At 43.5% G+C, this 12,692-nt stretch overlaps 1 protein-coding gene across 3 annotated transcripts in view; it reads right to left on the bottom strand.

Moving 5' to 3' along the window:
- Positions 1–12,692, bottom strand: part of DCAF1 (DDB1 and CUL4 associated factor 1) — a 55,842-nt gene that overhangs the window by 971 nt on the left and 42,179 nt on the right. The window contains exons 23-24 of one of the 3 annotated variants that reach the window (XM_077325918.1): positions 6,682–6,934; positions 5–3,423 (exon numbers count right to left, since the gene is read on the bottom strand). In XM_077325918.1, the coding sequence (XP_077182033.1) occupies positions 3,317–3,423; positions 6,682–6,934 (360 nt within the window). In that variant the 3' untranslated portion in view covers positions 5–3,316. Of the gene's footprint in view, positions 1–4; positions 3,424–6,681; positions 6,935–12,692 lie in introns of those variants that run through there. The other 2 variants (XM_077325920.1, XM_077325919.1) reach the window with 2 other exon arrangements.

The following is a 12,692-nucleotide window of genomic DNA, read 5'->3' as shown; positions in this document are numbered from 1 at the left end:
GGAAAAGGGACAAATTGGTTATTCGTTTGATCCAAATGTTGAGATGACAAGCAAGGCAACCTGTTTCAAATCAAATATGTAACGCCATACCCACAATAATACCGAACAGACACACAGCCTTCCCTCTGAGCAGTATTTCATCCAGAAAACCACGTATCAGCAGGTGCTTTGATGGCAAAGCCCATTTTGGAAAGAAATCGGTCCATCTGGGCTCTTCTGCCACAAGCCAGGTGTAATTTTCCAGTGTGATAAGTCATCACAATGAGATGCCATTGTAACTTACTGTAAACTCATCAGAAAAAAAATTAGGGCGACTTCTAAATCCTCTGTATTGTAAATTCAAGAATGAAGTGACACAGAGCAGGGGAAGAATCCAGACAGACATCAGGATCACAAGACCTTGTTCAATAAATGAACCATATATTAAACATTTGTATAGGAAAGTATGCACAAGATCCTTTGTGGTGTACTGGTTAGAAGGGTGCCCTTCAGAGAGTCCTAGGTTCAAATCCTCTTTAAGTCTTAAAACTTTAAATTGGACAACATTAAACCATTCAATGACCACCCGAGTCAAGAGGCATGAGTGGAAGTGAGAGCCAGTTTGGTGTAGTGGTTAGAAGTGTGGACTTCTAATCTAGCATGCCAGGTTCGATTCTGCGCTCCCCCACATGCAACCAGCTGGGTAACCTTGGGCTTGCCACAGCACTGATAAAACTGTTCTGACCGGGCAGTGATATCAGGGCTCTCTCAGTCTCACCCACCCCACAGGGTGTCTGTTGTGGGGAGAGGAATGGGAAGGCGACTGTAAGCTGCTTTGAGCCTCCTTCGGGTAGGGAAAAGTGGCATATAAGAACCAACTCTTCTTCTCCCAAATGCACCCTATTGTGATTACTGAAACTGGGGGACCTCAGAAACAGCCCCCCCCCTACTGGCAGAAATCCCTTCCTGTGGTCAGCATATGGGTACCTGGCTAAGAACAGGGACACAGCTGAAGAGATGGAAGAGATTGTTAACCACTGCACCTCTTATATATCATGTCTGGGATCATTCCTATTGCATGCTTTTAAATTTTGTGACCTGCTTTACATTTCATACAACCTACTTCTGAGACATGCATGTATGAGTCTGCCCAGGACCAAGAAATTCTTCATCACTGCAGTGCTCAGAAATACATTAGCAAGTCATTATTAAGTATGCCTACTTAATATGCCTACTTAATTTTATGTGCCCCTCTTATGCTAGAAAGGAGGCAGCCCTTCTGGAGTCGTTTGATTTTTAACTTACAGTAAATTATTGGTATTTTAGGTTTTTATATGTCAATTGTATTGTTTTTATGGTTTATTGTTATATGATTGTTGTGCCCTGAGCTCTTGGGGAAGAATGGTATATAAATGCAAAAATGAAATTCAGTAAAGACAGCAAAGCACATGCCTCCCAGAACAACAACAAAAGAAGAATCGGGGGCCACACATATCAGAGATTTTCTCCAAGACTGTTTGACAAATAAATGAAATAAATGCCAAGAAAACTCCACAGAAAAAATATTCCCCCCAGAAGTATGCTTTGCAAATATAGGTGCAGAAATAGAGTAATATGAGTAAGAGGAAAGAGGATTTCTGTTTTTTGGCACAGTGGTGTTGAAGTGAGAGGGGGAGAACCATTCACTATTCTATCACTGGCGCCTTACTCAAAGCAAGAAGATGAGTGTTTTTGTAAGAATGATAGAAACTCACTTTAACTGTGCAATGGGGTTAAAGTACTGACGAAACTCAAGACACGTATTAAGATATTTATGTAGAGATTTCAAACTGAAGGTCAAATTTAGAGCAACATCACAATGCATGGAACATGTGGAAGTTTCTGGCATGAAAGTAAATGAAATGTCTTACTGGTACTCTGTCTCAGCTCATCCCATCTTACTTTCAGCCCTGTATAGATATGTTTCAATACCGGCCACATATGCAATCATTTTTCTGAAGGTACGCCTCTTCCTTCAATAAGCTTTACGATAAAACAGTGAAGGATAAGGTGGAATGCAGCTCCATTGTGCATCATGATGAACTATTGTGCCTCCCTTCTTTCAGTGCTCTCTTGTAAGCACATTAAAAGAATTCCTCTGCTTCTCTCCTTCTGTTTTTCCAATTACCAGTCCTAGCTTTAGGTAGCAATTTTTAAAGTGAGCCATGTTGATTATCCACATGGTCTGTCCTTGAAGAACTAGTCATAGCCCTGCAGCCTTCAGTAGCTTAATTCATCCAAATAATGTGACTACTCTGTATTGTACTGCATGTCTGTCAGGTGACCTCTCTTCCACCAAATCACCCCCACACAGAATCTGTGACGATGGATATTTGAGAGACTCTAGGCACCATGTAGCAAACTACTGGAGAAAGCGAAATAAAAATAAAAAAGAGGCCAGAAGCCGTAGGCCCTGTCAAGCAAAAACATTTGGCTATTAAACATCCATAGAGAACAGTCCAGCTATAAACCGTTCCCATGAAACCTGTTTGGAAGTGCTGTCTTGTGGGATTCTCCATTGGGGGTCATAGTAGATGGAGGAGAACTATTGAAATTTGATTCTTTTGCAGTGTTCAATAGCATGGCATCTGGGGGCAATAAGTACCTTGATGCCACCACTGTTTCTTCTCCAAGGGCCAATGATCTGATCCAGTTCTGGATAGCCAAAGCCATGACTGCTGGAGCTTCCTTACAGTTTCTTCCACGCATATCCTCCCTCCCACCACGCTCAGTCAATCACTGCTCCACTTCCCCGACCACTCCCACTTCCGGCAAATATTTCCCTTCACCTCAAAATTTTTCTGGATGCTTTCCAGCACTGTCTGCATGTACAGAAGGTACTTGGAAGAACAATGGCAAACAAAGACTTTCCTTGTGCAGGACAAGCACGGGTAAGAAGCAAACTCAAGGGACATTTGTCTTTGTGAGATAGTGCAGCAGCTGCACAGAACTTAGCTTTCCAAATAAATACACAGACAGGCAGGAGAAGGAACCAAGTTTTATATATTGTGGTATATAGACAGAAACTGCCTACAGCCTGTGGGAGCCAGCAAAATGGACATGCAGTAAAAATATTCTAAATGATTTCAGTCACCTTTCCTTCCCTCATCCTTCTCCTTGGCTGCCGAGGCAAAGTGAATTTCAGGTGCAATCTGGAACCACAAACTAATTTCCCCCAGTAATGTACGAAAAGGAAGAATAACTACTACAAAATGTCCATCAAGGTACAATTCATTCTTTTTTTTTAATTCAATCTGTGTAACATCTCCTGATGGATTGGACAAAATACCTACCACCTTTAAGAACACAGTGGGCTGACAGACAAATATACAAGAAAATCCCTGGAGACCTGACAGGTTAGTGCCCCCTGGTTGAGGAGCCTGATTGCAGAGAAGCAGTGCTGCACTACAACAAAACAAGAGAAGAAGAGCACGGATGAGTCTGCTAGCAAGATGAGTCTACGGCTCCAGACAAAATCTAGGACGACATGCATGGGACACAGAATGGCATTTTTAAAATAGTGCCTGTTCTTCTTCCATGGAGCTTACACACACACACAAAAACCAGGTAGATATTCTTCCTCTGCTGAAGTCCAGCAAATGAAGAGGGCCCAGATTTCATCCTAGACCAGTCCCCCCCCCCCGATACACTGCCCCCCACTATATTTCATTTTCCAAGACTCCCTTTCTGGAAGAACTCCACTTTATCATCATCTAATGATGAGCAATTTTTAATTTGTGACGATATATGGAAACAGTCTCACCCTTAACCGTTGCCTGTTTTGAAGCACATGGAATTAAGGAGAGGGGAAGAAGGATTACAGGCAGGACTTCATGGCTCTAATACAGGCTGAGCTCTACCACTTCTCATGGTTTTCAGCACAGCCCACTTCCCTTTGCCAGTCTTCCAGGAACTGGAAACAACACTACATTCCCTGCACTCCACTTTCCCCACTCACTCCATCCCCCCCCCCCAACTCCATCACCCTTCCAGCCAGTCCTTAACAATGCTTTTTCTCCACTCCAAATAGAATTCATGACTTTCTGCTGCCGGGGTAGAATGTGACCACCACATAACGGTCTGGCTCATGAGGGTTAAGCCCTGGATTACATGATGAGATAATTCAGGAAACCATTATCTGGGCACACGTCAGAGGATGTCTTTCCATCTTCACTGAGCAACCAATGCCTGCTCACACACACATATACCATTAAGAGGAATGGTTTAGGGTAGCGATCCCCAACCTGTGGGCTGCGGACCACATATGGTCCATCGACTAATTGGAGGTGGGCCCCGAAGGACACCTTCTTCCCCCCCCCCGGCCCTTTACTTCATCCCCCCCAGCCCTTTACAACACACTTCAATATTGTGGCGTGTCTGTATCTTATTTTGAAGGGATGTTTAAACATTACCATAGTGATCAGAGAGCGCTAGGGCAGTGGTTGAGAGCAGAGGAGTAAACTACCCCCCAACCGGGTCTCAGTAAAAGGCGTTGAGTGGTCCCCGGTGAGTGGTCCCCAGCATTGAGTGGTCCCCGGTGATAAAAAGGTTGGGGACCACTGGTTTAGGGCATTCAGGGCACAGTTCCAATACAAGTAAAACCCACTATTTCTCTTGGCATAATTCTGTACTATAGAACAAAGTCTATTCCCTACCACAAAAAATCCATGTCAGGTGTCCCCCATCCCCCCACCTTCCACGCATTCCTTTTTTTACTCACACCCCCTCTCCCCCCATAAGGATAGATTCAAATGAGTAGCCGTGTTGGTCTGAAGTAGCACAATAAAATCAGAGTCCAGTAGCACCTTTAAGACCAACAAAGATTTATTCCAGGTGTGAGCTTTCGAGTGCAAGCACTCTTTGTCAGACTCAAAACTGACCATCATAACAGTAGGAATATATAAGCAAAAGTTAATCCTGTTACATTAGTAAACTGTGTCACATCATCCACACACAGCGACGTGATAACTCTCTGCCAAATCAGCCAATCAAACCCCTCGAACCCATTTGTAGTTCACAAAGACATATCAGAAATAAAACTGTCAAAGCCAGTGATCCACAGCTCACACCCTACTATTTACTGCCGGGCCCCATCTGTCTCCATACCAGTGTGAAACTTTCTTACAAGTAGAAGCTAAGCTGGCAGCTATCTTGTCCTGGGACCAGAAAGTAGAATTCAAAATAACATTATATATTACTAACAGTCACATAATCCCAATTAAAATAAATTGTGAGGAATGTGGATATACAAGTTACATAAGGTTAGCATGCACACTGGTATGGAGACAGATGGGGCTGTCAGTAAATAGTAGGGTGTGAGCCGTGGATCACTGGCTTTGACAGTTTTATTTCTGATATGTCTTTGTGAACTACAAATGGGTTCGTGGGGTTTGATTGGCTGGTTTGGCAGAGAGTTATCATGTGGCTATGTGTGGATGCTGTGACACAGTTTACTAATGTAACAGGATTAACTTTTCTTTATATATTCCTACTGTTATGATGGTCAGTTTTTAGTCTGACGAAGAGTGCTTGCACTCGAAAGCTCATGCCTTGAATAAATCTTTGTTGGTCTTAAAGGTGCTACTGGACTCTGATTTTATTGTACCTCTCCCCCCATAATATTCCTTAACCCAACTGCCCATCTCATGTTCAGGCTTCAACAAAATAGAGAGTACATTGAAACCACTAAGGCAGATGGACTCCCGAGGCACAGGTGGAGGCAGGGGTTCTAGCACTGGGCAATGACACCTGAAATGGATCTGCAGGTAGAGCTTGAACATCAAGCATATGATGTAACCTCACAGCTCTATCATTTACTTACTGCTGATTTCCTCAAAACTGAATGAACATGCTCTATCCCTGATTCTTAAAGGGGTGGTTGGTGACTGTCATGTATTTGCATGCCTGACTTTGCAAAGCCAACAAAAGATGAGCAAGCGGTTGTCAGTGTGGGCTAAATCAAGTACCCTTCCATTGTGTTGGCTAGGAACTAATTTTGGAGGATTACTGCCACTTGAGCCTACAAGCATATTTATTCACAAATAAGCCCCATGGAGTCTAATGTAACCACTACCCCATAAGCAAAGACTGAGAAGCTACATCACCGTTACTGAATCTCAGCAATTTCCATTCAGCAATTATTTCTACCTGACACTGGTAGGGGTGGGGATTAAACATACTCCTATTTGGTACTCAGGCAACCAATGCAAGGGAAGTACTGTCAGCTCTACAATCTACATGGACAATCCACTGCTGCAAGGGACAAGTGTTACATGCTACGAGTAAAGTGCAAACATGTGTACATTGTCAAACAGCCACCCAAATAGGGTTCCCAGAAAGGTTTCTTTTACAGATGACTATGTTGAACAAACTTTACTTGTTTTCTGTGGGGAAACAGCCATATACACACAGCTAATGGCTGACAAGCCAGATTATGGAACTGCCCTAAATAGGTTGGTCCATTTAACTCAGGAATCTGAATGACAGGCTTTCCTATGAGCCTCTGAATAAGACAAAAGACAGAATGGAAGCTGACACACTGGCCTGGGCTTATTTATGCAAAGCAGTTCCTGTTTCTGAGATGTTAGAGGTACCTTAAGCATACTTTGCACTTGCACCTTGCACTGATTCAAGAGTGGCTTCCTCAGGACTATATATACTTACTATCACCAAGGATGAGCTCAACTTCCTCATCTGCATCAGAATCTTCATCCTCTCCTTCATCCCCCTCTTCCAGCAGGTTGGCCAATTCCTCATCATCAGAAGGAGAGAAGTCATTTTCTCCATCCTCACCCGCATTCTCATTGGTTTCCTCTTCCTCCAAATCAGCCTCCAACAGCTGGTCAGTGTCCAGTTCATCAAGATCATCTGTGTCATCATCATCCTCATCATCATCCTCTTCCTGTTCTTCCTCCTCCTAGAGAAAAAGAGAGATCAAAACAGCCATAATAACAACAAAGTCTGAAGGGATGATGTGTAGATGCATTGTTATTCACATCTTCCAAGTAATGGGTTGGGTCTTCCAAGCAGCAAGTGCGCTCACAAGCATAGGTTCTTCCTTCTTCCACCAGCAGCCTCTTGAGGCATTCAAAAAGCTGGTGTGTGAAGTTATGAGAAAGACGATAAACAAATTACAGTATGGGGCTGCTCTGAAAAGGGGGAAATTGGAATACATTGTCCCTGCTTACCTTTCCATTGGTGTTTTTAAAGACTCAAGAGGACCCATCAGCATGAGAGGGAAATGGGAGTGGTCACCTGATCCTTTCTCTTTACAACTGTCATGCACACCATGATTCCCATGGCAGCAAGCTTCACCTTTTTCACAGGTCTATTAGGGAAGTGGAGAGATCTGTGACTACGTGTTGCCTGCTTGTAGAAGCCAACCCAGTGAATATCAGAGTTTAGAACTGCTTTGCTCTACTTTCCATGGAACATGATTGGAGTTCTTACCCATAAAGGTAACATCACTGAAGGCCAATACTCAGTTGGGAAAGTCTAAATGGCAGCATACTCTCCATTATATTGTCAGTGGCTTTAGAATGCTACACAGGCTGTTGAACAGGCAGTAGTAATAGCAAATGGCTCTGGTTACTATCAACATAGCTAATATCAGAGGTCATACATAAGGTTTCAGTCTCAGCCTGATGACTCTGAATTAGTCAATACAATGTTTTAAAACACTTATGTCGGGCTGTTGTCTGTCTAAGCTTCTTATGCAGCACTCTTTGTCTTGCATTTCAAAGTGTGGCAAACAAAACCACTTCCTCCCCTATGTCCTCCGACAGAGCACAAGATCTAGTGAGCAGAATTTGCTCAAGATTCCTGGCCCCAGATATGACAAACTGGCCTTGACCAGGACCAGGGCCTTTTTGGTCATGGCCTTGGCCTAGTGGAATGCTCTACCTGGCGAAATCAGGGCCCTGCAGAACTTTTCAGACTGTTCCACAGAACCTGCAAAACAGAGTTGTCCCATCAGGCCTACATTTGAGGACAGGAAGAATATCAAAATTCTGGACTCACTGCTCAAAACGTCAGCCAAACTATCACCAGACTACAAACTAATCCTTATGTTGCCCCTCCCATCAGAGGACTGATGATAGAAAAAGAGTTGTTTTTTAATACCCTACTGCTTGCTACCTGAAACGGCATGTAATTGCCTTCCCTTCCTCTTCCTACAACAAACACCCTGCGAAATAGGTGAGACTGAGAAAGTTCTGACAGAACTACTGTGAGAACAGTTCTAACAGAATGGTGACTATTCCAAAGTCACTTGGCTGGCTGTATGTGGAGTAGTGGGGAATCAAACCTGGCTCTCCAGATTAGAAGCCACCACTCTTAACCACGGCGCCAAGCTGGTTCCCTTGGACTGCTGTGAAATGGGCTGATTTTAATATATCTTTTAGTAATATGATCATAATGATTATTGTGTTATTTTATTGTTATTACATATGTTGGTACCCGCCCTGAGCCATATTATTATCCTCTTAATATTTGTAAACCCACCCTGGGGGTGGAGAGTGTCCTGGCTATCCAAGATGGAATAGGGTCAATGAGAGTGCTGGCCACACCCTGATTGGCCCTCCCTCTCCAGCTCCTGCCCTCCTTCCCTGGAAGCTAGCCACTTTGCTGCCAGACCCCTGAGAGAGAGACACAGAGAGCCCTGCCAAACCGCAAATGACCCCTAATTACCTGCTATGGCTCCTGCTGTGAGGGAAAGAGACAGACAGAGATAAATTGCAAATGACCCGACCCTTGATTCCCTGCTAGGAGAGAGATCTGCACCTGCCTGTGTCCCCTGAGTCCTAGCGCCCATTGCATTCCAGGTTGCAATGGGCTTTCTTGATAGTAATAATATAAAAAACAGCCCTATACAAACTGAATTACCATCAAGCCAAAACTATATGGTGGGTTTCATTAGCAGTCCAGTGATGTTAGAGAAGCAAATGCAACTCTGGACACTTGGAAGTCCTGCAGAATTTATTTATGGCCTGTAATTCAAATCTCATGGGCCTTTAAATAATTTACATAGTTTGCAAATAACTCTGGGAAACACTTCCTGGTCAGATTTTCTAGGTATTTTTTTTATCAAGACCATCTGGGTCAGACTTTCATAGACCAAGAGGAAAAACAAACTCGCATCAACTTTATATGATGAAGCATTCAGCTCACAGCACATGAAAATCCAGAACAGCTCTAGCAAAGACGTGTGTTTGGGGGGGGGGATCTCCAAATACTGTTGTCTTCCTGAAATTTCACTTCCACCTGTACAAAGAGCTGATGACAAGGCAAAAAGGCATGTGTCCTAGTGGAAAGTTAACAGAACAACTTTTAACCAAAGGCAAGGAGCAGCTTAGTTGCAACAATGACTGTCACATTGAAGAAACAGGCTGTCTGAGTCCTTATTCTGAGGGCACAAGAACTAATCACCTGAAAAAAAATTATATTAGGATCCACAGACTACCTTGAACCACAATGCATGAGTTGAAACACCGGCTTTGGGCAACATATATAATACTTAACATTAAAAATGCTTTTGTAACATCATGCATTTCCAAAAGCACACCATGCCTATTTTCATGGGACTAGCAGGAATTCTTTATTCAAGCATCCCAAATGGTCAGTTTTGTCACAATCAATATACCCCCCCCCCAAATCTTCTTTCAGGTCCATATAACCTTCAGAATCTATTATGAATGCAGGATAGAAGCTCGGCATACAGCATTTAATTTCCAAATCCATTTTAAAATTCATCCTTTCAAGCAGCCCAAGCACAACCCTAGAACTGATGAGAGCTAAACAAACTTCCACTCTGCTGCGAGTGATCTTGGACCAGTCACCCAGCCAATCCTGCTTCACAGTGGTGACACACAGGAAGCAAGAGCTATGCACTTCACCCTGAGCCAACTCGAATGAAATGTAAAAGGGATCCTGATAAAGCTTGTGACTTCATCGTTCATCACCTGCACTACACTTGCATCACCTGATCATATCCTCTAACCTACATTAATTCTTTTACTAGCTTACAGAAGTATGTGATGGTACCCAGCCCCTTCACCTCCCCTTTCTCTTCTTTCTCTAACGCCAAGGAGGCCATGAAAGTGCACAATCAGTATCTGGAGGCAGTGGGATACTGCAGAAGGGTGAGCAAACAAACTGAATTGAGACAAAAGAGAAATGATGTAGGTCACGAGGAGGACTGTGGTGGTGGAGGAAAGTACCATCAAGCTGCAGCCGACTTACGGAGGAAGATTTTCACGGTAAGAGACAGACATAGGTTGTCCTGTCCCCTGAAAAAGCAGACATGCAATATGGAGGTTCTGTTGTGCTCCTCACAGGTTCTGGATAGATTGGTAACAAATATGATAACATGCTTTACTCTAAATGAGGCTGGTTTACCAAATGAGGCTGTTTCTGGACCTGTTTGTTACATCCAGATTGTACCACTGTAATGCATTCTATACGCAGTCACTTCTGCAGTGTTCAGAAACCCAATCTGGTCGCATACACAGTGGCTACAGCATACGGTTAGCAGGGCCCACCGGAGAGGTCTCTCAGGTGCCATCCCTAAATTATGGAGCTCTCCTCCTTCAGTGTGGCAATTAGTACCAATGTTACGAGGCTTCTGGTTCCAAAAAGTCTTTGAAGAAACCTGATTATTACGTCTGACGTTTCAATGTATTTTTATTCATTGCTATTGCGTATGTTGCTGTAACCACTTTAAAAATCTGGAAATCACTGTGAGTGTTCTATGAATGGGAAGAACTTCTACTCATTGCAGTGTTGTGGTCCCCTTGTGAAAGGCATGGGGGGGGGCAGAGGAGGAGGCTGCAGTTTAGCAGTGAAATGTATCACTTCGCCTTTGTTCAGCACATGTTTTCTGATTGTATTACGTATTCCTATGGCAGCATTTTCCATCTGAAGTCATCTACATAAACTCTCTCTTCAAACAGCTTCATTTTCACTAATATCAACTGCACTGGCATCACCACTGCTGGCCCTATTTATAATTTTCCCCTCAGTGCCTTTAAAAAGTAACCCAAATGACTTTTAGGACCCACTATTCTCCACCATGGGTAAACTTTGGACAATGTATCTCTTGTTCTTTAAGTCTTCCTTTCACCCTTTGGTAATGTACCTCAGTGGACATTCTACTTCGGACCTCAAAGTCATGGCACTCAGGAAAAAGAATGTCTCAAGGACAGACAGAGGGTGATGTTGCTAAAATGGAGTTCACCAACAGAACTGACTGTTTCTTCTGCATTGAACTGAGAGCCTAGATGGCTTAAGTCAGCGTAAATGGCAATTCTCTCACGTGCTCTGCCATGCAAACTGATTCCTAAACTGCAAACATTGGGCGTGTCTGCTCATTTCTATATCTGTGGACTTTTGGACCCCCAATCAGTAAGTGACTCACTGATTAATCCAATGTTGCTCTCAGTAGGCGATCATTGCTTTTTTAGCCTGATATATTACTCAGGCCCATGTACTCTATCAATCCAAGGCTAAACCAGTGTTTCCCAACCAGGGTTACATGTAACCGCAGGGAGGGACAAGATACTGGGAAGTGGGGAGACTCCAGGGACTCAGGGTCCTCCTCCTCAGACAGTTCCACTGGAGTGTGAAAGAGTGCCCCCTAGCCCCTACTGACTTACCTGTTGTAGTCTGCCTGCTCTCTTCAACAAAACTCTGTGAGTCAGAAGGTGTACAAACAGTACCTATGAGTCCCGCCTCTTCTGTACTGGGGGGAGTCAAGGAACCTCAGTGCCAAGGGGCACTGTACACCCTTCACACTGGCTCAGTAAAGCAGGCTGCTGGGCTGCTTTGGGTGGTGGGTGGGAACTGGGGCCTAGCTCCCACCCACCGCCTGTGGCCTGGTATTTCAGTCCCAGCAATGGGCAGAGCAGGCCACCACCCTCCAGTCAAATGAGTCCTCTTGGGGTTGGTGGGGGGAGGTGCTGTTTCACTTGGAAGGAGAGGGGGGTGATGTGTCTGGGGGCGTGGCAGGGAGGCACGGCCAGCTGACATCACTTCAAGGTTACCTCAAACCCTGTAAAACCTTTCAGGAGCTACTCCACAATTAAAAAATTGAAAAAGGCTGGACTAAACAATGTACTTCAGCCATATAACTACTCATGAAATTACCTGTATGACACACATTTGCTTATACATCTTTATCTCACTCAGACTCTGCATTTTTAGTACATTTAACATGTCAAGTGTATATTAATCACTCAACATGCAGACAATTCCCCTCTCTTCTGCCTTTGTGTGTGCTTCTCAGCCTAACTTCAAGTGTAGTATAGTCTGTATGTGATAAACTGATAAGCTTATGGAATTTCATACCACACAACATTTGTTAACTTTTAAATTGCTACAAGATTTTGCTGCTTTTGATGTAACAAACTAACACAGCTACTGATTTTAGCTGGTGAGATTTCTAATGAAATATACAATGACTAATAGTTTACTTTTGGAAGATCTTTTGTGGCCAAGGCAATGTCCTTAAATACCCATTCTACTCCAAAGCACAAAAATGGATTAGAAAGACATTTTATCAAGCTGCTATAGTCAAGCAAACAACAAACAAATCTGCTATAGTTGATTTGGTTCCCATTTGACCATCTATTGTATGCTATGGATATAATGACTTTTTAAAAAGCCTGTCTACTGCTATG

This window comes from Paroedura picta, chromosome 3, assembly GCF_049243985.1.
Source record: "Paroedura picta isolate Pp20150507F chromosome 3, Ppicta_v3.0, whole genome shotgun sequence".
Classification (NCBI taxonomy): domain Eukaryota; kingdom Metazoa; phylum Chordata; class Lepidosauria; order Squamata; family Gekkonidae; genus Paroedura; species Paroedura picta.
The sequence above is the reverse complement of the archived record's forward strand: the minus strand, read 5'-3'. Positions and strand labels throughout refer to the sequence as shown.